Source organism: Penicillium malachiteum (genome assembly GCF_028827825.1).
Source record: "Penicillium malachiteum strain IBT 17515 chromosome Unknown utg000005l:1.0-9002435.0:326005.0-9005861.0, whole genome shotgun sequence".
Lineage (NCBI taxonomy): Eukaryota > Fungi > Ascomycota > Eurotiomycetes > Eurotiales > Aspergillaceae > Penicillium > Penicillium malachiteum.
Genome location: NW_026643099.1, coordinates 554,500 through 578,786, shown reverse-complemented (window position 1 = coordinate 578,786; position 24,287 = coordinate 554,500). Strand labels below are relative to the sequence as shown.

Sequence of the window (24,287 nt, the reverse complement as noted above, 5' to 3'; positions counted from 1 at the left end):
AAGGCAACAACATCTCATCATATATCCGCAGTTCCAAGTTCCCTCCACTCTCATACTCCTCCACATCCTGTCGCGATCACAGGAATTTGCAAACCCATGGAGCTCAGAAATGGATGATCTCAGTCTGGAAGATGTTGCGCGACAACTTTCGGATCTTGAAGTGGCCCTTTTTGTGTGTTTGGCTTCTCATGAGCATTGCTTGATTGAAACCACTGGCGATGCTATCCATGACCTGGCCAAAGAGTTGGCCCTGGTATTTATCAATTTACTAGTTGAGTGCCATAGCTATAATATTCTAATACAGCCTATAGATATGCTCAAACACATTCGATCTATCATATACTATTGTTGACTGCGACTCCACAACATCAATTGAAGATATCCATAATGAGATTCTCACTGCAGACGCTCGCAAAGCTCAAATACGCCCACCATATCCCCGGGTAAAAACAGAATCGGTATGCTCACTTTTTATTCCCAACCTAATTTCCAAATCCATTGCCCATAGTACGCGTCAGCTGATTATCGCAGTCCAGCAATATCTCCTCGTACTTAAAAGGGCAACAGGACCGCAGCAAGTCTCCAATTCCCAGTTTGCAATCAGAAGAACCAAATGTGGTCAACATTGTCATTGCCAAAAACTTTAACATCACCAACGATGATGTCCAAGTCCAAGCCTTGCAAGTAAGTAGTATGGTTCCGACTTGCTATATACGAGCGTGATACTGACTGTGTTAGTTGATGCGGAGCCGAAAATTGGCCACAGAAGTCGGCATTCTCCAAGCTCCCGATGACTTTTTATTTGTGCCCCTCGTGATACGAGAGTCAGATGATCTGCAACCTCCACTAAAAACACATCTGGTTCGTTTTCTCATCACTATGTTTAACAAGGTCATTATTAACCCATTCCATAGCGTGACCAACTCTTTATATCACATTTCCATGAGCCCAGCGATGGCTATGTTTATCTTGAAGAAAATGAATGGCTCACTGACGGTCAATTATCCACAACCTCTGTCATTCACTCACCGAAACACTCGCAGAAGAAGACTGCCAAGATCAGCCAAACAGTACGTTGGCAACACTATTATTACTCTCCCTATCTACCTTATACTTACCCTGTCTAGGTCATGGAACTATTTCGTGGTGCTAGCAGCTCAGTCACTACGAACGCGGAAGTTGTTCGGTATATTCAGGATATTGTGGTTTTCTTGCGTCTTAGTCGAGCTGTCGCTGGTGGGGTATCTGCGAGGGCCAATCAGCAATTTGGGCAATTTGCAAGGTACGAATCATTCATATTTATCTTTATAGGAGATTCTTTGCTAACCCAGCTGAATCAAGGCTTCTTGCACCGCTTCACGGTATTGATTACCTGACTCCCTCAATTGTAGCGCTGGCGGCAAGGAAAGTCTTCCGCCATCGCATTGTTGTTGCTTCAACCGAGGATGACCGAAGTCTTCAGTATGGAAGTAACCGAGAGGCCATTTCTCATATCCTAGCCGATGTGACACCGGAATCGATACTTGATGGAGTTCTGGAGCTAGAGCCACCAATCTAGGTTTTCAAGGTTGAATGATGACTCTTTTACATAACCCTTTATTCAATCCCCCTCTTTACAAGCGACAAGGTCAACACTCTAGGTGATATATTCTACCAAATAGTACTGAGTAATGATTAAAATTCGAAATAGCACTTGCATGATCCTTCAAGTAAATATCATCTTGTCTTGCACCCCAATTCATGTCGCTACCATCCTCTTCGACTTCAGAAACAAGTCCGGCTCCATGTACTTTTCTTCCCCTTTGACAATGTGAGCACCATCCATACATCGCTCGCCGTGTTTTGCGTGCCAGATCTGATCCATAGTCTTACAATGATCGCGCCACTCCGATAAAACAACATCGATCTCCGTCTTCGAGTCACCTACCAAGGCATCCATCTTGATATCGTTTCTATCGTAGCCAAATGGATCTTCCAGCTGGGATCCAATACCTTCTATGCCATAAAGCGTAAAGATCACCAAACTGACAATAGGAATGGCCCACCACCCCATTTCATCGACCATCGCAAATGGTAGCACACAGCCAAACAAGGCGAGTACTTGCTTCTGGTGAATCCTGGTCCATTATTAGCACGCCTCCATGATTATATGAATATCAATCCCTCAAAACTTACAGATGAGCCACAGGCATAGGAGTCAACTTAATAGTCTCCATCCTTCCATAAGCATCAAGCAGTGTATTCAACTGTGCCTGCAACTGACTCGCTCCAGGCGCAGGGAACCACCCTCTCATTTCTCCACGCTTAATAAACCCATCCACGAAGAAAGTAAGCTGGAACGGTAAGCCTAGCCCTTCATCTTCGTGTCCTTCCAGGCCAGCTGGTAACAGGCCCGCGTAGTCTGGGTTATACACAGCAGTACCACGCTCATCCACGTCGTGTCCGAGAATCCCACCCAAAGCCCACGCAGCGCCCCATTCGGCGCGAAGATGGTTCTTCACCGCGTAGAGAATAGCCATTAAGATTCGGATTGTGCGCTCGATGTCTTCGCGCTCGGATGGGGTTGGGGGTCCCCGTGTGGCACTGTAGCTATTTGTTGATATTGTGCGAACTAGATTTCGGACGCAGGTGTTCATGGTGCTCATGCCATTACGTCCGTCCCAGAATCGGTTGTATGAGGTCTGGTTTCGGAAGACAAGCATTAAACCTACGACGATGGAGAGGGAGGGGATCTTGGTTTGTTAGTTGAGTGTTTCATCGCTGAGTAAAGATGTTTTTATCTCAGTACTGACAATGGTACTTGGTAGTCCTACGGTGTCGAACACGTAGGTATCGAGGTAGACGACGAAGGCCGTAAATAAAGAATGCAGGAAGACTGGAATGAGGATCTCCCCATGGATTGCGCCCTTGATGAAGCGGAAGACTAGTGGCCATCTACAACCTCTCTTAGTATCTCTCAGTTGAATATTTAATCTAGAGCTTCTCACCTCCTCGGCTTTCGACGCGAAGATAAGAGGTGAGGGTGGGTGCTGCGCCGTTCATGATGCCCGTGTAACGTGGACCGACGACTTAGACTCGGGGTCGGTGGTTGGCTAAAAGCCAAAGGCATGGTTAGATCAGACTGAGAAAATACAACTGTGAAGTCTTCGAGACGTGGAAAGGAGATCAATTGATGGGATGTGTTTCAAGTTCGAGTTCAGGTTCAAGTTTGGAAGTCCGAGCTCGAACCACTCGAACCACTCTAAAGTGGGGGAAGCTATGATCAAAGGAGCCTTGATTCATGCACTCTCCAACTTTAATCAACAAAGGTCTGACACAAGCGTAAGATTTATTAAATTGACACCCCTTTTATTATTAATGAAAATCTTGTGTACTAGTATTAAAGGTATTAATTGGGTAAACAACTGGGCGCTTCCAAAGTAATCGAGTATGTAGTTTTCAAATGTTATAGATCGATCCAAAATTGTAAATGACTATGATCGGGTACCGAGGACACTGATCTACGCAAGGATAAGCAGCTCCTCACCTAGACATCTACCATAACTTAAAATCCAATCACCATATGCGTTCCCAAGTCCGACGAACCCAGCTCATTTGAGCCAACTCAGCCTTACGCCGCTCTTCATAACCTCCATCTTCCCAAATCTTGCATTCCTCGTCGATTTCCGCCTTACCAGAGTATAAGTCTGCCTCCGCCGGATTAACGAATTTCGTTCGATGATATACCTTCCAGAAAACAAACATCACGGCCCAAAAGGCGAGGCCAAAATAATCGGTGATGAATCCCTGCACATCAAAGGGCTTGAAGACCGAAAATCCATTGAAAATAGCCGCCAGACAGCCAATGACAATTGCAAAGCATGCCGCATAAGGCTGACATGGAGATGCCCAAGGGACAAATTGCTTACGGTCGATCCCTTGCGCCTTGAGAGCGCGGTACCAGGCAATAAACACACAGAGCATACCGGTATAGGTGAGAACAAAAGCGATGGTAGTCAAATCGACGAACCAGTAGAACACAGTAACAGATGAAGTATCTGTTACTAGGAAGGTGACGCAGGTGAGTAGCGATACAGTCAACACACAATAAACCGGGATGCCAGATTTGGTGCACTTAAGCAGGAATTTGGGCGCCTGGCCGTCCCGCGCGAGGGAATAGAGTGTTCGACTGGAGCTGTATAGATAAGCATTGCCACAGGACCAGCCAGATAGTAGAATGAGGAAGTTGATCAAGCCCGGTAGACCTTTGATTCCTAAATTCTCAATCCCAATGACCCACGGTGAGGCAGCGGATCCTGCTGCTCCCGAGTCAATTGCAGACATGAGACGTGGGTCTCGCGGACTGCAGATAATGCCGACGGCGAGGACACCAACTACATAGAACCCGACGATACGCCAGAAAGTCATTTTCACAACACGAGGAATAGTGTAACGTGGGTTTTGAATCTCTCCCGCCGCAAGTGCAGGAAGATCGGGACCTGCTATCGAAAATGCAGCGTAGATCATGACGGAGAAAAATCCCAGGAAGCGCCCAGTGACTCCATCGGTATAGTATTCGAACATCGCTCCGTCGGTCCAATTTCGGAAGCCATATACATCATGTTCCGGATTACCACCAACCATGGTGATGAAGGTTAGCAGGACAAGTCCGATAAGTAAAAGGATTTTGGTGGAGGCCATGATGAATTCGCTTTCTCCATAGTATTTGACTGCGACGAAGTTCAGCAGTGAACAGACAACCATCGCCATAGCGACCCAAACACCTGGGTTGATGCTTGTATTCCAGTATTGCATGACTGTTGCAACGGCCGAGTACTCTGTACAGACCAGCATAACGCCTCCATAGAAATAAACCCAGCCCCTAAGTTAATGTCAGTGTTGTCATCGACTTGAAATAGGGAGGAGTCTCGGAAATAGAGATCATACATGGCAAAGCCAAAAGCAGGGTCAATAAATCGAGCAGCAAGCTCGAAGATTGAGCCTCTGATTGGAAGATAGGCCACCATTTCGCCCACGCTCAGATTGACAGGAAGAATAAACAAAACACCCCAGACCAAGTAACCCAGAAACAGGGAGAGTGGTCCTGCTTCTCGAAGGTAGGATCCAATTCCCACAAATAATCCAGTTCCAATAGAGCCTCCAATAGCCATCAATTGAACATGTCTTGATGCAAGACCCCGTTGAGTCTCTCGATATGGATGGACAGTGCCAGAACCGGCATCTTCAGTAGAAGTGGTATCCTCAGTAGAAGTCTTTTTCTCCATCTTGATTCTTGATGTAAAGACCGTGAGGAGACATTAGACATCAATGCGGGGAACATGTCTCCTTATATGTGCATTGACTCTGTAATAGAGAATAGACTCAATACGGTGCGGAGTCACCTCGGGTAACTAAGTTGTAGATAGACATAGAGATAGAGCTCTGGATACTCTATGCTATCAAGTTATGCATGACATAGTGCACTGATAATAGCCCCAGCCCAGTAATCGACTCGAGCATCCAAGAGCCTATACTATTGGATATTGATAAAGATCAGTACCTTGGTCAATTGAGTGCAGGATAACAGACCTGGAAAGGGGAGGAGAAGGCGACGCTAATGCAGCTGCCAAGTGATAGGCTTATCAGGCGGGGAAGAGTATCTGACTTCATCCCGCTTTGTCTTAAGCCTTCCAACAACATTCAAGATCATTTGTTCTTGGCAGTTGGGGTTTAAGATTATGTCAAAAGTCTACTTGAGATTGACCAATAGTGTGTCAATCTTCAAGTTAGTGCTGACCTCGGGACTCGGAGGGGGTGCCAGATCTCTATACCTATGCCAATGCATTCTGATGTAAAATAGCCAATATTCTCCGCCTCTGGTACTGAACCAAGGGACATTGTCTAAGGGGTGCAGTGCTTCCAAGAGCTCTTGGGGCTTAACAGGACTCTTCCTTTCAGTCCTTTTCCCTACTGTCAGTAGTCTCCATGCAAAACATCAGACGGGAAGAAGAAGAAATTGGAGAAAAAAAGGTATTCAAATTCAGAAGGATGAAAGCGTGCTGCAAATCAGACGAAAGCAGACAAAGCGCACAGACACGAATCTCGCTGTAAACCCAATACTACAAGTACAAAAGCCTTGCAAAACAACAACAATAATAATACAAGCAGGCATATTCCCTCATGCATGTTTCGTGTCCTCATAGATATCATGATTCATCACTTCGTATGTCATCTCATATGTACTCGAACATGAGACTAATCACAAGTCATCATCTTCGTCGCCATAATCAACGATGTCTCGGTTTCGACGGCGGGCTTGCTGGCGCTGGTACATGGTGATACGGCGAGCTTCCAAGTAAAGACTGGCGGGACCTTGAACGCTGGGAGAATCGCGCATGGGCTCCTGACGACCGTGGGCCTGTCGCTGGTCGTGAGCACGAACATGAACGTCGGTCAGCTCCTCGAGCTCGCGAATTTGGTTTTCTTCGAGAGACTCATCCCAGAGGTCCATTGGCTCATCGGCTTCTTCGCCGCTGTCGTCGTCGCTCTCGTCGTTCTCATCATTCTCGTCAACCTCATTGTTCTGTTCAATGATCTCAATGCGGACAGCAGGACGAACAAACTCAAGAGGCACAGGAGTGCGGCGTTGGGGGGTGTGACGAACGACATTGCCCTCAGAATCGATGGTCAGCTGGTTGAAGACCCGAGATGGCACTGGAGGGCCATAGGCATCGATGCGGCGGTCGTTCAGGACGTCAAAGTCGATGTTCTGGCGGCGCGGGTCATTCTCCTGCTCTTCGTTGTCGGAGCCGTAGTCGGAGCTGGTCAGGAAGAGGTTTTCTTTCTCTTCGCTCCGGTCCGTTGGGAGAGGCGGAGTTGGTGGATTAGGAGGCTCGGCGTCCGGGTCATCCTCCCAGATCTCAAAGGGCTCCCCGTGGTTTAATCCACCACGGGACTCCCAAACCCGACTAACCCGGTGATCGACAGTCAGGTTCAGGAATGGTTCCCACGAGGAACCCTCAGAGCCCCGGGAGGGGTCGGCGCCGCTCATTTCGCTGCCCTCTGGACTGCCTAGATAGATATATAAGTTTCACTGATGAGGCTTCTTGTAAAGGGGGCTTCCTGTAAATCAAGATGATCAAGGACTGTTGACTTACTTGCTCGAGGGTCTTCAGGCTCGGACTCGGTCTGCCGTTCGCGGCGGCGACGAGAAGATTCGTGTTGTGGTGGTAGGGGGGGGGTGGAAGAGGGATTTGAAACTCCGGTGCACCACCTCGATCTCGGAGGTTCATGGGATGTTCAGGTTGGGGGTACGCGTTAGGAAGAAGTCTGCGACGGTTGGCAGGAGTTGGGGAGGCATCGCTGGCGTAATTTCGTCGAGGCATCTTGCTGACTCGTTGAGGACAACAAAATGGGCGCGACAAGACGATACGAGTGTTGCGATGTGGAGGAGGAGAGAAGTAAACAATACGGCGACAATGTGAATACTTGTCTAAATTACGAGTCGCGTCGTAGCCTACTTTGGTCTCATCTCTCACTTGAACGCTGCCTTACATGGCATTCACTTCTCTTGCCTAAGCCAGGTACTGCCTGTGATTTTGACACTGATCAAACGATACAAAGTCCTGGGCCAAGTCCATTTTCAATGACCTCTATATATTATAAATTGGTTAATGCTTTATTGCAGCTTGATATCAGTTGTGAAGGTGCTTTCGCTGACTTAAGGGGACAAGAATGATACGGAGTGCAGTTAGGTTATGGGGAACAAAGTGACACATTGGTCATTATATGCATACTATATTGTACAAAGAGATCCCCACATTGAGAAAAGAACATTTCAACCTGTCTATTGATATCATTTCTCTAAAATACTACATGAAAAGATTTCTGCTGGGTGTTTTAGAGGATTTGATATTGAGGTTCATACTGCGGCTCGGCCTCTAACCCTAGCTCAACCATGAAATACCCTATATTGAAAATTTGGTCTCATATACAATTTCTTTCTTCTGATAATTTCTTTTAAATCCAAAGCTGTATCAGCTAAATTGAATTAGCTTGCATCAATGCTAAAGCATTATAGTATTAGCATTGTCTTGATAATAGAAGGGTAGGTTGCTCATACTCGAAGTCCTCACAGTACAACGTTCCCGAGACAATTTCATGTATTATTCTGGGGTAAATCCAATAATCCAATAGTAGAATCAGGGTCAAATTTATCTGATCATTGAAAACTAATTACTAAGGTCTACTAGTGCATAGTATGCATTGGCACTGATTGGGTTAAGATTCATGATGGTATCTGGTTAAAGTCATTCCACCACTGGCACTGGCATCATGATCATTTGACGTTACAGACGCAGTGATATTGATGGAACAGATGGAATGGGCTGCTCAGTGTACTATGATACTCTCCGAGCTTGCCCATGCATGGTGTCACACCATCTATCCGGTTATCTCTAGGCCCTACGGCATAAACTCGGGATCCGTTCCGTTGGAACTAGTGGGATGATCATCGAAGAATAAATAGATTGCATCTGCTAATTGATGAACTAAGGGAGTGAGATCTACTACATGAGTAAAACCAGAGCCCTGAGAAAGCATAAATCATAGGCAATCTTATCTACCGGCAGATTTCTCAGATCATTTCCTTCAATAATCATCACTTATCACTTCAGTAATCTGTCATAACCAGATCTGGCACATGGCACGTACATTGTCTCGAGAATCAGCTACCCACGACAGAAAAAAAAATGAGAATAAAAATTGGGGAATCCCCGGGGCCGATTCAGCAATATCATAGAGCAAACCACATCCAGACAAAGCCAGGGCTGAGACTGGGGTTAATAGGAACTCAGGCTGGGGGGTGGGCATCATAAATACCAGGAAATTGGTATCAGCAAAGACAGAAGGAAAATAGGAAAATGGGCAAAGAAAACCGAGGAAGAAGAGGCGCTTTGATCTCTCGAGAAGATGCAACGTTGCCGTGTAACCAGGCCGAGTTAAAACAGAGTGAATAAATGCTGCGTGCCATACTTTCCGCTGCGCCTCTGCCCGAGTGGATAAAGTTTGCAGGCAAGCATAGAATAGCGAGCATATAGAATGAGCCACACAGCTTTCATATCACGAGGGTTATCCGGATTAGCGGAAATGGCCAGGACCAACCATGCCACCGCGAACATCACCTCCATTAGACTGACCAAACATCTCCAGCAAATGGCGAGAGGATGGAGGAGGTCCCTGGGGACCAGGAGGGTTGCCGGGTCCAAATGGACCTTGGCTGCCAGGGCCGAGCCCCATCATTGCCTCTGGGTTAGGTGGCATTGGGGGAAATCCAGGTGGCGGGGGCGCGCCCATATATCCGGGAGGCAACATGCCCGGAGGGGGGGCCACGAGGAAAGGCTTGTCGTTCATTAATGGGAGGAACGTTGCCAGGCATAACGTTGCCAGGCATAGGCATCATACCTGGAGGGAAACCAGGGTTCATGCCGCGGCCGGCAGTGGGGATTCCAGGTGGAGGTCCCATTGGACTCGGTCCGTTGCCATGCTGAGGCGGAGTCTGACCGCTCCATCCAGGAGGGGGTAGGTGTTCAAGACCTGGTGGACGCTGCAGAATTTGGGGTTGACCAGGGCCCTGAGGATGACGGGAGCCTCCGGGGGTCATAGGACCTTGGTTTCCCTGGGGGAAGGGTACTTCATCGAAGTAACCCATGGGGGGTCCATTGGCAGCTCGTCGGCGGAGTTGCTCACTGTCAGGACGCTGCATGTTTGCGATTGCGGGGTCGTCCAAAAAGTTGGGTCCCTTTTGAGGAGTAAGTCCAGGAGGAGGACGAGGCATCATTTCCGGCATGAGACCAGGAGGGGGCCCAGGTCCTGCGTTGGGGGACTGAACTGGGTTACCAGCAGGGGGAGGGCCAACTCGAACTTGTTGCATGAGGCGAAGCAGATGCTCTCTGTCACGCGCCTGGGGGTCCTTTCCTGCAAACTGAGCCATGGGGTTTTCTGGGACTGGAGGGCTGGTGAATCCATGTCGCGAGATCGCTGGAGACGACATGTGCGAAGCAATGTGTTGCTGCTCTGGGTGACCCAATGCGGCAGCACGCGCGTCAATCTGGCTGGGTGTGGCATTGTGGGATCGACCAGTAGCGGCGGCAGCGGCAACGGCAGCGGCAGCACCACCGCCACCACCAAGCATTTGAAGGATTCGTTGGAAGCCTTCCTGATCAGCGTCATTGGAATTGACTGGGGTTCCACCGCTCTGGGCCCTGGGGACAGGCTGTGGCTCGGGTGCTCTAGCAGGGCTATCCGGGATAGGGCTGAACAGACCGGCAAACCGAGAGGACTTGCCATGCTTTCCACTGAGAGCCTCTTTCTTGGGAGTCTCGACGGGAATTGGCGGGCTAATAATCTCCTGAGGCGCAGGCTTTGGATCACCTAGCATGCCGAAGAACCGCTCCATCGAGTTATCGGACAAGAATTGAGTGCCCGAGTGACTGAAAATCTCGCCGTCTGTTGGACGAGTCTCGGGTTTCTGTGAAGCAGGGTGTGGTTCTTCTACTACTTCTCTCTTCTCTTCATAAGGCGGGGGCTGCTGCGCAGTGCCAGAACCAGCCTTCATGCGTTCCTTCCAGCGTTCAAAATCTTCCTGGGTATGTGCTCGTCGTGGCTCGTCGCGGTCATTGCTGTCCAACCATTCAGGCTCTTGTTCCATCTTAGTACCGCGAGTCCAGTCGCGGTCAGCGCCGTGTCGGTCACGACGCCATTCCCGGTTACGGAGCGAGGCTTTATCATCATCGGCTTCGACGGCATCATGGCCATGCTCATCACGAAACCAGTTTCCATCAAATTTGCCCCGTCCTGGGGTGCCATCTTTCTTCGTAAAGCGAGGATCTTTATCTGCGCGAGGGCCACGTTCGCCATTGGGATCTCGAGGGGTCTCACGATTTTCCCAACGGTCAAACTCTCCATTGCGTCGCGGCTTGCGTTCTGGATCCTCGGGGCCGAAAGTGCGGCGAGGGCGTCCAGCATTCCAGTCCTCCCTTTCCCCACGTCGGCCATTCAAAACCGGCTTTCCATCACGTCGGTCGGCTTCCTTTTCTGCGCCTTCCTTATCTTTGAAAAATCTATCTCGGAAGTTGAATCGGTCGTTCTTCTCCTCTGTCTCGCTTGGTCGCGCGGGTCGATCTGTCAGGTCGAACGAGCCTTTACCGCCGATTCGTGATGATGCAAATGCGGTCTTTGGAGGTCCAAGAATGATATCTTCTATATGCCAGTTCAAGTCAGTTAGTAAAGTGGGATGTAAAAAAGGATGACGAGGGGGGACTCGGTGGTAGCTTGTACCGGAGGACGGCGCACCTGAATTGGAGCCTCGGGAGATGTGACGAGCTTCAAAAAAGCTTGGGCGTCGGTTGGTAGTTGTTTCAGATGGATTGTTAGGATCTCGAGTATTCTGTTGTTTGCGCTGGGTGGTTGGGTCGGGTTGAGGCCTATAAAGCAGACACAGGTTAGTCTTGACCTGAACAGTGCGGGATATTCTCAAAGGTGGGGGGCAATGTTAACTCACATCCAATCTTCGATAGGAGGCAGGCCAGGGGGTTTTACGACAAGAGGCGATGAGCGCAGCCATAACAGCTCATCGATCTCATATCGCCGCGCCATGACGGCCTTATCTGAGATGTGTGCGATCGTAGTTCAAGGAATTATGAACTTCTCATTGGGTGGTGGGATTTTGAGAGTGAATGGTATGGACAAGATCAGTTATTTGATGTACTTGAGTAGAGGAGAAAAGGATTCGAGATTCGTGCAAGGGAAAGAGAGTTTTCGTGGGCAGAAGGTGGTAGATGAGGGTTCTTCGGGAGACGAGGTCGAGTGAGGAGAAGCAGTGTAAGCCACTTGTGGCAAGGCTCAAGGCGGAGCCCGGGAATCGGTAAGATTTTGGTGATCCCCACTAAGGTAGTCAGGTACACTTGAATATGTGAGGAGTGAAGGTTGAAAATATTTGATCCTTTTTTTATCAAGGTGGGGAGTAGACAAAGGGGAAAATGTTGGTGAGGATGAAATTTGCTGGTACTAGAAGAAAAGGGAGTTATGTCAATGCGGGTTGTGGTGCAGCTGATCTATACCTCCTTTTTCCCTTCTATGGAGGAATACTAAAGGAGACCTGTCCTCTCAATTCAATATATTAGTGCTAGTAAATTTCATATCATTTAATATCTACTAGATAATCATTCTATTTAGGTACCTAGAAATATTGTTCAACTGTTCAACTTTAGTTGACTACCTAGTAACTTGAGGACGATATATGTATCCATAGCGCCTTAGTGTACTAGTAGTACATACTTTGGAGAAAATCCATTTAAGAGAGACGATGCTAGTGAGCCCACTACTAGTACTACGTCCAAATTTGAATATACTAATCATACTAGTGCATATGGATTCTATCTCAAATCAGCTGGTTTGCTCGTAGAAAATTCCATCTGACTTGAATTAATCATAGCAATAGTACGGTACATCTGCGGCTTGTATCTCCGTGCTTAACAAAGAAGATGCTTCAATGACTGGCAAAGAAAACAAAGACCCCAGGCTCCTACCTAGTACAAGGGCTGGGAGTAATAAAGTGAATCAGTTATTCTTTCCATTAATAGAAATTGGTAGCTTCAATTTCTTCCTATAGAGAGACCTTTGTATTAGTCAATAACGAAATTCCAAGGTTGAAGTACATAGCGAACCCTACACATACAGGTACACATACAGTGACATACCTGTAAGGCATCATCCCAGGCTGCCATGAGCTCAGGTGCTTGAGAAACTATTCCAGTGATGCCTGTTTGCTTCAATCCAAAATTTTCTGACTGTCGCAGATACAGTCGTCTCAGTTTTTTTTTTTTTGCATCATTCGAACGATACATACTTTGTAGCCTGTCGGGTATCTTTGCCCACCATAGTTATGACTTTCCATGGTTCCGTGCCAGCATGTGCACTCAGCCTTGGTGCCTCAGGCTTCCAGCTTGGGTCATAGCTATGAGAATTTCGAGTTGGAAGGCTGAGGTACCAACTTAAAGTAGTATAGGTAAGCATGGATAGTTCGGGTTCAAATCTCCTGTGGTATATATATCTCAGAGTTCAGACCCTGGATGTCATGATCCTTTCGAATTTTGAGTCGTGTAGTATTGGCCAGTAAATTCCAAGGCTTCAACTTGAAGTTCAAGCTCGAGCACTTGAGGTGCTGCTCTGCTAGTGGCTTGTCAGTGTTCAATTGGAGCTTCAAGCCCATTCAATTTTAAGTTGTGTATGCTTTGCAGCGGAGGTACTACTAAGTAGTACCTAGTACTATGTAGTAGTATTCAAACTGCAGCCGCGGCACTGGCACTGAGAGTCATGATAGGATAATCGAGATTAGTGATGACTTCCTTTCAAACCTTGGAATTAGACTGGATATAGACTCACAAATTCAGTAATTACTATTTCCATCAACAGTATATGCACTAGTAGTTAATAGTGGTGTTCAAAGGTATAAAGTTGAAGGAGTGAGTGGGGCAGAGTAGACCAATCAACGGGAGGAAAATCTTGATGGCATCGGAACCTCATGAAGAACTTTGAAGGAAAAAATAACATCCATACACTCCCCATCATGGCGCACGTCACAGAACATCCATTTCGAGTGAAGAGGAGGAAGCTCGATGAAGATTCTCATGGGAATGAGGAAGTGAGCTTCAACTCTGCTGCTCAGCTCCGTGAGGTGCTACTTTTTCAACAGAATCCCCAGACGGCCAATAAAGGTATGCTGCGCGATCATCCCCTTCAAATGCCGGAATTAACCAGACGAAACCCATAGGAATTATTTATTTCAAACAATTCCTGTTGTCAATTGGTCAGCCAGGAAAGGAGAGTGATAAGGCTCACAAATTGACCATCCTAAAAGCCTACTGCGATAAGCAAATCACTCCCGGTAAAGAAGAAGGCTCTGAGTCGGTCTGTTTTTCAGACATCACACAGACATGGAGCTTCGGAGAGTCTAACAACCACGACACCTTACTGACCAATGTCCCATCTGTGCTGGCAATTTTTCTTAAGACTATCTCTCATGAGCTGGAATTCCGGGACTTTGGCCTTGCGCTATGTAAACATCTGTTGCAAAAGGATCAGCTCAGACTCTTCAACCGAGGCTTGACTGCCCTGAAGGCTAAGGAACATCTCATCTCTCCATGCATCCGTCTTTTGACAGAGATCGTTACTTTTGATGGAGGTGCAGTGGCTCGACTGTTGTACCTTCGTCGCCACATCACTTTTAAGCGATTAGAGATTTTCTTAACACCAAGCAAGGCTCAACTTGAGAGTGGTGAGAATGACACACAGAAGTCGTCAACACTCCGACGAAATGCTCAACGATATTTGCTTGCCAACCTGAGAGTGCAACATACCCTGGAAAAGGGTGATCTGATTGAACAACACAAACTGACCCGCGTATTCCTTGAGTATCTGCGAAAAGATCCACGAGAGACAGTTCTTGAAGCGATCAAAGCCATCGAGAGGGATATTGTGCAAGATTTGTCGCTCGCTCGCAAGTCGAAGAGCAAATTCTTCAATCGTTGGAACATGGAAAAGCTTGTTACCCTTTACGGATACGACCGAGAGTCAGATGAACCAAACCCCGAGGGCATATCCATTGCGAACGAGATTCATCGCGTTTTGATGAATGTCTGTAAGACTGCAGGCTTAGGTGCTCTGCTTCCCGAGACGGGATGGTACCCCGTTGGGACTGATCCAGAGAACCTGCCCGCTGATGATGATACGTCTATTGAACTGGGTCTTGACTCCCCAATCTATGTCGATAGATTTCGGGACTCGATTCCCGTGCGTAACAACACACTCTCGCATCTCATCCAATCTCTTCGCCCAGACGCGGACAGTTTGCAGATTGAGTTGTTGGTAACCATCTTCAAGGTGGCACCAGAGCTGATTGCTGATTTCTTTACCAAGAAAGTCATGTTCACATCTGATCCTAAGGCCACTTCTTCGTGGATGGCAGAGTCTGCTCTTCTTTTCTCAATCGTACAACTGCCCGTGCCAACAAACTGCGGCTGGAAAGACAAGCAACCAATGCTTCCTCCTCCAGTGTCGATTGCTATCGAAAACATACTCCCTCGTCCTCTCAGCCAGAAGACCATGACCCGCTGTCTGAATCAGAATGCAGAGATTGTCACTTTGTTCGCTGTGCGAATCTTGACTGAAGCATTTACCAAGTTGCGAGCTGTTTTGAAGATTTTCCGATCTGACCATGGACGAGCTCAACTGTTCTGGAACCAGGCATCTTCCAAGCTACTTGTTGAGTTCTCGCGCAGGTGTCCTTCCATTAAAGATGTCATCCTGCTTTTCCGACGTACTGCTAAGGAGGATCTCCAGCAACAAGAAGCTGTTGCGGAGCTTCTGACTTGCTACTACGAAGTGATGCCCGATATTGCTTTGGAAGAAAACTTTGATGTTTCTTTGGTTCTTGTCGATGTTCTGAAGCGACTGGAGGACTCAGATATCAGCAAAGATGACTCCGAGATGCTCTTGAGCCAGTTGCAGAGTGTCCTTCAGATCGCGCAGCAGTCCGCCTCGCTTCGTTGGTGGCAGAAACCAGGTAGGTCAAGTCTATAATGTTGTGTTTTTGTATGATTTTGGTTACTAATATTGATCAGCTTCTATGAACTATTCTCCGTTCACCTCAATTCTCAAAGTTCTTATCGATACGTCAGACAAAAATTCCTCGCGACGAATTTCCATTCTTCTTCGGACAATTCTGACCGAGAGTTCGGTTTTGCACAATGCGCCCCAGGCCTTTAACGCTCTCTTATCCAGTTTGGAGGATGCCGGATCTGGCATGCACCATCAACTGGTCTTCTTCGACAACTGTGTATCTCGGGTAGCTAAGAAACCCGTTCATTATCTGGACCTCATCGGGTCTCTATCTGATGATGAATCGGCTCTCAGTCCTATTGTCGCAGCTATTGTTGAGCAGTGGCCCTTTGTTGTCAAGGCAGGAAATGAAGAGACAGAGGCAGCTGTTACGGCATGGATTGCAAAATTCCTCGGATATCTGAAATCCGTTGGGGAAGGCACTAAGGCGCTGAAGGCTGCTCGTGACGCATTGATGGAAGCTACTGAGACCAAGAAAAACCGCTCTCTTTTCAAGAAATGTCTCAAGGACAGCGGAGATGCAGATGAGGACATGATGGATGTTGACTCTGGCTCTGCCCAACCCACCACATCCAAAAAGACTCCCACAGTGGACCTCGAGGAGATCTTTGGACTCCTCCCTACAGAGGGTACAACTCACAACGCATTGCAAAGATGGGAGAGAGAAGAGATCGAAGCAGCTGTGGAACAAGGCCGAATTTCCGAATTGATCCTCTGCCTCTGCTCCGAGCACGAGGAAGTGCGAAGACAGGCATTCACAAACATTGTTCGCTTCATGGCCAAGCTGAAGGAATCCAGCTATGCCGAATGGCGTACTGTGTACACTCTTTGTGGTGAATTACTCGAAACTGTGAACGGTCTTGGCTTCGACAAACCCGTCCCTTGGATCATTGGCGAGTGTGCCTCAAGCTGTCTTTCCGTTCTCATTAACCCTCTGCACAAAGTCTACGGCAAAGTTAATAAGTTCTTGCAAAAGGCCCCAACCTGGGAACTGGAGAAGATCCCATCATACTGGATTGACCGGATCTTCCTTCACGAGCCCGAGTTAGATGATGGCTATTTCGAAGAGATTGACTGGCTGCTTAACCTGTTTGTTAAGAGTCTGCGCAGCAAAGCTGTAAGTTTCTGTTCTACATTTTCTTCATACCTATTGATACTAATATGATTCACCCATCTAGGACATGGAAATTTACCGCCGTGCCAATGTCTTCGAGCGTATTCTTTCTCTTTACCAATCACCTGGTCTGAATGAATCAGCTCGACGCAAGATCTTGCACATTGTGTACCGTGCTGGGCAGGTGGGAGGAAGTACTACTCTGATCACTCGCTCGGCCATCATCAGCTGGATTCAGGTCCAGGCTGCTGAGACAGATCAGGGTAAGGAGACTGCGTTGCTGGCGGCTCTTGCACAATCGCTATATGAGACCTCAGACCGGGAGCGAGTTGATAAGTGGAGTGCTGGGACTATTGAGCGGGCTTTGAAAGAGATTGCCCAATATGATAACTAAAAAGGAGGAGATTCTGTACCATACTATTTTTTGATAAACTTGAACCTGGCGTTTCTCAATGGTTGACTTAGCTCTTATGCTGGCTATCATGCTCCTATTCTTCGTTTCAACAGATAGAATCTGAATATTTGGATTTATTGATCTAATTTCTGTCAAGATAGGCAAGATGATAACTAGATCTAAGACCCTACTACTAGTAACCACTCCAGTGAGGTTACCATCCACGTCAACCTAACTACGAAGAAACATGAGAATACATGGACTAAGACCCGAGTTAGTAGCTTAAGAGCTTCATGAAATGTAGTGGTGACTTAGAAAAGAAACTTTTGCTTTGTATCTCATGTCTAGCTAGGTACATATGGACGATGGCAAATTCTCACCGACACAAACCAAAAACTCCAATAAAATGAATTAACCCCAAGTACCACCACCACCACCTCTTCCACCACGACGCTGAGCAGAAAGACGCCAATCATCTTCACCAGCAAAGCGATTATGTAGAGGCTGGATACGCTCTGCCTTCTTCCGCTTGGATAAACGATCTGTGGGCGCAACCTTGAAGAACGTAGGAGCAGCCTCAACAAGCCATTTCGGTTCAATCGAAGAAGTAATCCGCATATACTCCTTAGCTGTTAAGACAAGTTCGTGGTAGATAACATGCTCAGAAGCCTTGCCAAATAGCGCAGATGACGGGTGAAGATAGACAGGTGTACCTTCGACAAGAGTCTTGTAGCCACCTTCTTGATCTTTACGAGCTGCGTTTCGGAAGAATCCGGTGCAGAGTGCTTGTCTGACCTTCGTTGTGTCTCGACCACAGGAGACGATTCTGTGCTTGTGTCTTTGCATGATACTCAGAAGTTGCTTGCGGACATCTTCCGCACGTCGAATTTGTCGAGCTTGAATGAAATTCTCAAAGCACCAGGCGTTGTTGAAGTTGGATTGCTTCCATGCATTATAGACGTTCAAGAGGGTCAAATGATCACCTGTTGGGTCATGGAATTTCGCTTTCTTCTGGTCGGCTTGTTGCTGCTTCTCTTTAGGTCGGTAGAAAGGAGACGCAATAGACAGCATTGCAACAATTGACAACATCTCATCTGAGCAGCCGATGTCCACAGATGCAATGACGACCTTCGCAAGACCGGGTTCCATGGGGAAATCGGCCATTTTTCGGCCTAGGCGAGTAAGAAGACCTTCATCATCAAGTGCTGAGAGGGCATATAATTCCTCCAGAGCGGTAAGCATGGTATTCGTAGGTGGAGGGTCCATGAAATCGAAGTGGAGTAGATCGTTGATACCCATCGCCTTCAACATAAGGATAGTGTGAGAAATGTTCTGTCTCTGAATATCAGGAATGGTCGTAGGTAACATTTCAGATTGATAGGCGGCTTCAGTATATAGTCGGAAACACTTTCCAGGACCTGTTCGTCCAGCACGACCGGCGCGCTGCTTGGCCTGGGCCTGAGATACGGGAGTCACAACAAGTGAATCCATACCCAGCTTGGGATCATATGCATTTTGCTTCACAAATCCGGGGTCAATCACATAGTAGATGTTATCAACTGTAATTGAAGTTTCGGCGATGTTGGTTGCAATAATGACCTTTCGCGCACCTGGTGGTGCGGGCTCGAAAATTCGACTTTGAATCTCACTGGGGAGGGCAGAATACATGGGGAGGACGATTAAATCAGGGACTGATGGGCCTAGCGCTTTCATTCTCTCAAAGAGAATTTCACAAGCCGTATCAATTTCTTCCTGACCCGTGAGAAAAACAAGAATATCACCAGCTGCTTCTGTCAAATGAATCTGCATGACTGTGATCAAAGCCGCGTCAAGGTAGTCGGATTCAGGCTCCTTCGAGTACATAATCTCCACAGGTATGTTCGACCAGGGATCGAGAAGATAGGGCAACCATTGAAGTATGTAGAGAATTTCTCTGCATCCAAGGTAGCAGATGTGACAATTAAGCGGAGGTCTGGTCGTCGTTTTACCGTTTTCTTTAACAACCCGAACAGGATATCAGTCGCAATTGTTCGCTCGTGAGCTTCGTCCAACATGATAACAGAGTATTTCTTCAGATCGGGATCGATTAAAATCTCTCTCTGAAGCATACCATCGGTCTGATATTTGATCACGGTCTCTGGGCTAGTCATGTCTTCGAAACGAATGGTATAACCGACTTGAGCACCAAGCCGGCAGCCAACTTCCTCAGAAACACGCTTCGCGACAGACATGGCGGCCACACGACGTGGCTGAGTGCAACCGATCATTCCCTTGTTTCCGTACCCAGCCTCAGCAAGATATTGCGTCACTTGGGTAGTCTTTCCTGATCCAGTATCGCCTACAACAATAAGAATCTGATTGGCTTCGACAGCGTCAAGCAATGGCTTTCGGAACTTGAACACAGGCAGGCTTTCACGCTGCTGTTTCATAGGCAAATCACTTCGCTTGCCGAGTGAAGGGGGCGCTTTGCCTGTACCCATTGAGGCCTGCTTCCATTCGGGGATAGCTTCATCCTGTTTCGTTTTTCCACGTACTTCTGAAGCAAATTGTCGATCTTCAGCCATAGGGTCCAGCCATTGCGCTGTTAGGTCCACATCGGCAGAACGCTGGGCGGCCTTCTCCTGCGCTTCCTGCTGCTTTAGCTCACGCCTCTCCTTTGCAATATTCGCACCAGACATGGCGGCTCGATTCATCGATCCATCTGGAGCCTTGACGACTCGAATAGGGGAAAGCTCCAATGACTGTTTGGTCTGACCAGCCAGGAAAGGAGGCTCTTCATCCCTGATTTCAATATCGACATCTTCTTCTTCTTGGAAGGTCCCTTCACCGGTAAGAGTAGCATGGTAATCCTCTTCCAGGTCGGGATAATCAGCAGCGGAGGCCACGCCAGACGCAATCAGCTGGCGAATCTCCCACCGTTCAGGTGAAGTCATACGCTTACGGTTGCGTACTGGTCGCCCATTTGACTCCTCAATGACGGGCACATCAGAGCTGAGGCCTCCATACCTGTCACCATCCAGGCGCTGCATGTTCGCACCAGAGGCCAAACGTCGTTGAGGAACAACATCCATTCCAGTGACCTGGTCAACCTCTTTCATTGACAGGCCAATGCGAGAGCCTTCAATGGTCAAGACTTTGACCTTGACTGGCTGCCCACGGGAGACAAGGTCTGATGGGTGGTTGACTCGCCCTTCCTGCATAGCTGAAACATGGACCAGACCGTCTACCTTTCCTTTGACGCCCTGTAAATTCACAAAGGCACCAAAGTCCTTAACACCAGTAACAGTTCCGTCATAAATTTTGAAAAGTTGCGGCTGGTCGTCGAGCTCAACGGGTTTTTCATCAAGATCGCGGTCTCGTCGTCTCCGGCGATCACTTTTCCCGTTGCGGTCGTCCTCGCGGTCGTTGTATCTGCCCATGGATCTTCCAAATTCGTCGACATAGTCATCGTTTTTGCTTCGGCGCGCACTTCGTGACCTAGATCTCGAGCGGTATTTGTCTCTGTGTCGGCGTCCGCGGCGATCATCGTATTCAGGGCTGCGACTCCGCTTGTGGCCATGATCACGATCGCGGTCACGATCACGACCCGAGGCATGTGGCTTCTCCTCTGACTTCCCGGCCAATCCCTCGAGCATGGCAAATGTGTCATCCATAGCATCAGCTCCAGCTCCAGCATCGTTGTCAAGGTAATCCTTTTCCTCCCATGGCTTTTCAGCGTCCGGAACTGCAAGACCCTTGAACACACGTGCCTTCTTCTCCAGCGCGTCGAATTCGTCCAATCCGTCCATCCCATCGCCATTTTGTGCGCTTGCGCCATTGCTCGGCTTTTTCTTCTTGTATTGCGGGTGCATTGTAAGAACTAGGCGATCGATACTCTCCATCAGACTTTGTGGGAACTCGGCGCCCATCTCGTCGAGGCCCTTCTTGAAAACCGGAAACACGCCATTGCATTGGAGGTGCTGATTGATAACGAATTCAGCAAGAGTTTTGTCGTTAATGCCCAGGTGGTTCTGGAGCTCGTTCGTGACTCGCGACACGAGTGAGAGCAGCTCCAGCGACTCCAGGTCATCCATGATGGCGGGAGAGCTGCCCCAGGAATAATGGAACCGAGGATGCGAAAAAGAATAATATGAGAATAAATCAGAAATAATATGACGGTTAAGAGCGACAGGCGCAACCAAGGTATATCATCTGAGGTGCAACTCCAGATTGAAGAACGCGGAAAATCAGTCCTCCCGGTTGCCACCGATAAGATAACGATAAGCCGATAATGGGATTTCACCAGTTGGTGAGTACCTAGGTACCTACTATACAGCTGGCTTAAGTGAAATACAATATTGGATGAATGAGATAGAAACAAGTCAGAGAGTATCATGGAGTTAATTTACATCTAATATACAAATATACATGAGTTATTATCGAACCCTTTCAAGGTCATCATGAATGCGAGGTCTGTTTCTTCTCAACAAGATCTGGGCTATCCGCCAATGGATCAATGTTTTCCACTGGGTCAGATCCTCCATCCATTCCATCGCCCAGATCTTCTCTTTCTTCACGAAGAGTGATCAAGTCCTCTTCTGTGATAACCCTTTGCTGGCTCAGCAGCTGTTTCTGCAATGCAATCTGGCGTTTCAGAGAGGCATCCTTCCGCAGGTGCTTATTCGCTGAGAACTCGGTCAGAGCTCGCATCAGCCTCTCTTCTGCAAGTGTCTTAACATGTGCTGCGAGGGTTCGATCTGTAAATACACCACCGAATCGGAAACTCAGCCATGAATAGAGGATAATGGCCTTGTGAAGACTCTCCAAGTGGTGCATGTATTCCTTTTTTCCAGAAACAGGCTGCTCCAGAATTTCAAGGTTGAGATGAGGAATATCCAGTAGCAGCCCTTGCGTATTCTCAGCAATGCATTCTGCGAATGCCAAGTTCACGTCACTCAAGGCCTGATTTCGAACATCGAAAGGCGCCGCCATGAGGAAGAGCTGATCTGAAATTCTCAATCCATTTACTGAATCTATAATCGCGGCACTGCTGAGTTGACCCTCCGCATCACACATAAAAAAAAGGTGATTCATCTGGGCAATCTCAAGCACTCGCTTGACCAAATACTCGAATGGCACGTTTCTGGGGAAGTATGCTGCAAATTTTTGCAAGACGGAATTGGGCGGAAATATTCCGGCAGCGCGGAGTGGTGGAGGCTCAGTATCGAGAGCTTCTTTGATGTAGGGAAGATCGACGTCTTCAAGAGAAGTAACATAGCCTACGTTGGCACCATCCTTTTCTCCGGGAGTAGTTTTAGCACCTGCGGCACGGTACCGACCTGCACGTCCGCCAATCTGTTTAATTTCAGGGACAGATAATCGTTGTAGTCCGCCAGGCATTCGTTTGATGAGTGTTTCAAAGATGACCCGCTTACAGCTCCTATGTTATATTGGGTTAGCCCAGGTCTCTATGATCGAGATCCTCGCAAGACTTACAAATTCAGACCCATACCAATCGCATCGCTGGCCACGAGAAAGTCATAGTCGTTATCAGGGTCATTAAATAGTTGAGCCTGTTGTGTTCGAATTTCGGCCGGCAGACCACCGTAAACAATGGCAGCACGTCTTCCAGTGATCTTTTCGATGTCTGCTTTTAGAGCGTGTATTCCGACCCGAGAAAAAGAAACAACGCAATCGCCCTTTTGAAGCGATTTGAGGTTTCCACGGAGACTCTGCGGCATAACCTCCAGCGCATTGAGCCTCTCATAACGATGAATCTCTAGTTGATCACCGGTAAGTGCGCACAACTCTCGAATCAATGGCACGGCTCGTGTTTCTCCACAAAGATGTAACTCGGATGCCTGGCATCCAAGCACAGCCCGCGTCCACGCCCAACCTCGTTTAGGATCGGCAATCATTTGGATCTCATCAATAACTCCCACGTCAAATGATTCTCCCAAGCTGACCATCTCCACAGTATTGCTCACGACTCGTGCCAATTCGCCATCCTCGGGACTTTTCACTTCATCTCCCGTGACGAGGCTGCATGGGATACCACCGTCTTTGAAACGGTGATATACCTCTTGTGCAAGTAGTCGTAGTGGTCCAGCATAAAACCCATTATTGGCCTGCTCTAATCGTTTCAAGGCGCGATATGTTTTCCCCGAATTTGTTGGACCGACGTGTAGATGAATCTTTCGTTGGATAGCTCGTGCATTGGGGTACCACTCAGCAGGAAAGCGAAGATCGGTCACTTCCTTTTGAGCGTTGAGATTTGTAGTCGAATACTTGGATGTCAAGTTATCCGCAAAAAGCATGTATTCCAATTCTTCTCGCAGGGCATTCAATCCATTGGCAAGATACGCCTTTTGAAGGCTTAGCTTGACCTGCTGTAATGAGCCCCATTTCGCCCCTGACTTGCCAACATCCACTCGGCAGGCATTTAATACTAAACGCTCAAATCGATCCCATCCTTGTAATGATCCTCCACTCTGATGTATCTTGTATTTGGTGTCCCGTAATGCCGCATCGACCAATGTATTAAAGTCCTGCGTACGACTGATCTGTTGCCGGGCAGATTGCGGCGCTTTCTTTGATTTCCCACTTCCCGCTGCTAATGCGTCTGCTTGTTGCTTGAGCTTCGCTTTCAAGACTGCCTTGCTGGTTCGTTGGAGGGGAGAGGAGGTAGAGAACTGTCGTTCAATGGGAGGAATCGATCGAAACGCGCAGATGAACGAACGACTGGTTCTGCCGGTCCATGACTGCATTCCTAGATGCCCTGAGTTCCAGTAGATAGTGGAAAGAATTTGATAGATGTGGGCTAGGTTATGCTATAGTCAGAAAAAGGTTGTAAGTAGATCGAATATTAAGAGGAATGGCACGTCATGGAAAAAGTTGAAAATGCACTTTTTTGCTTATCGGGGATGCGTTCCCTGGCGCGCCACCGGAAGATCCACTTCTTCCATGTAGAAGCTCAAATGGTGGGGAAACCACTTCACCCTTCAATATACCTCATACGGGCCACCTAACTCCCCGATTTCTACTTTTACGATTTCCACTTCTTACCTCCTGAAGATTTTCTACCTCCTTTTTCTTTGAACCTTCAAGGATATCTCTTTCCGTGGACTCCGTCTTTCGTTATTT

General features: G+C 47.8%; 8 protein-coding genes across 8 annotated transcripts; 2 read left to right on the top strand and 6 right to left on the bottom strand.

The window, feature by feature from the left end:
• Positions 1-109: 109 nt before the first annotated feature.
• Positions 110-1,558, top strand: N7483_010252 (uncharacterized protein; the record flags this gene model as incomplete). The annotated part of the gene is made up of 7 exons (XM_057093679.1): positions 110-253; positions 312-458; positions 532-684; positions 739-861; positions 915-1,070; positions 1,128-1,282; positions 1,342-1,558. 7 exons carry the CDS (start codon positions 110-112, stop codon positions 1,556-1,558), a joined length of 1,095 nt encoding a protein of 364 aa, XP_056939650.1.
• A 180-nt stretch (positions 1,559-1,738) lies between these two features.
• Positions 1,739-3,109, bottom strand: N7483_010251 (bestrophin family protein; the record flags this gene model as incomplete). Its single annotated transcript, XM_057093678.1, has 4 exons — positions 1,739-2,117; positions 2,176-2,732; positions 2,793-2,955; positions 2,988-3,109. The coding sequence occupies 4 exons, from the start codon at positions 3,107-3,109 to the stop codon at positions 1,739-1,741; spliced, it is 1,221 nt and encodes a 406-aa protein (XP_056939649.1).
• A 446-nt stretch (positions 3,110-3,555) lies between these two features.
• Positions 3,556-5,264, bottom strand: N7483_010250 (putative proline permease; the record flags this gene model as incomplete). The annotated part of the gene is made up of 2 exons (XM_057093677.1): positions 3,556-4,861; positions 4,927-5,264. The coding sequence occupies 2 exons, from the start codon at positions 5,262-5,264 to the stop codon at positions 3,556-3,558; spliced, it is 1,644 nt and encodes a 547-aa protein (XP_056939648.1).
• Positions 5,265-6,238: 974 nt separating this feature from the next.
• N7483_010249 (uncharacterized protein) lies at positions 6,239-7,364 on the bottom strand (the record flags this gene model as incomplete). Its single annotated transcript, XM_057093676.1, has 2 exons — positions 6,239-7,039; positions 7,137-7,364. The coding sequence occupies 2 exons, from the start codon at positions 7,362-7,364 to the stop codon at positions 6,239-6,241; spliced, it is 1,029 nt and encodes a 342-aa protein (XP_056939647.1).
• Positions 7,365-9,117: 1,753 nt separating this feature from the next.
• N7483_010248 (uncharacterized protein) lies at positions 9,118-11,634 on the bottom strand (the record flags this gene model as incomplete). The annotated part of the gene is made up of 4 exons (XM_057093675.1): positions 9,118-9,378; positions 9,404-11,238; positions 11,317-11,462; positions 11,540-11,634. 4 exons carry the CDS (start codon positions 11,632-11,634, stop codon positions 9,118-9,120), a joined length of 2,337 nt encoding a protein of 778 aa, XP_056939646.1.
• Positions 11,635-13,606: 1,972 nt separating this feature from the next.
• Positions 13,607-17,165, top strand: N7483_010247 (NPA1/URB1 family protein; the record flags this gene model as incomplete). Its single annotated transcript, XM_057093674.1, has 4 exons — positions 13,607-13,754; positions 13,811-15,601; positions 15,660-16,774; positions 16,836-17,165. The coding sequence occupies 4 exons, from the start codon at positions 13,607-13,609 to the stop codon at positions 17,163-17,165; spliced, it is 3,384 nt and encodes a 1,127-aa protein (XP_056939645.1).
• A 411-nt stretch (positions 17,166-17,576) lies between these two features.
• On the bottom strand, positions 17,577-21,238 carry N7483_010246 (uncharacterized protein; the record flags this gene model as incomplete). The annotated part of the gene is made up of 2 exons (XM_057093673.1): positions 17,577-19,098; positions 19,170-21,238. The coding sequence occupies 2 exons, from the start codon at positions 21,236-21,238 to the stop codon at positions 17,577-17,579; spliced, it is 3,591 nt and encodes a 1,196-aa protein (XP_056939644.1).
• A 364-nt stretch (positions 21,239-21,602) lies between these two features.
• N7483_010245 (ATP-dependent RNA helicase SUV3) lies at positions 21,603-23,911 on the bottom strand (the record flags this gene model as incomplete). Its single annotated transcript, XM_057093672.1, has 2 exons — positions 21,603-22,584; positions 22,641-23,911. 2 exons carry the CDS (start codon positions 23,909-23,911, stop codon positions 21,603-21,605), a joined length of 2,253 nt encoding a protein of 750 aa, XP_056939643.1.
• Between the last annotated feature and the right edge of the window lie 376 nt (positions 23,912-24,287).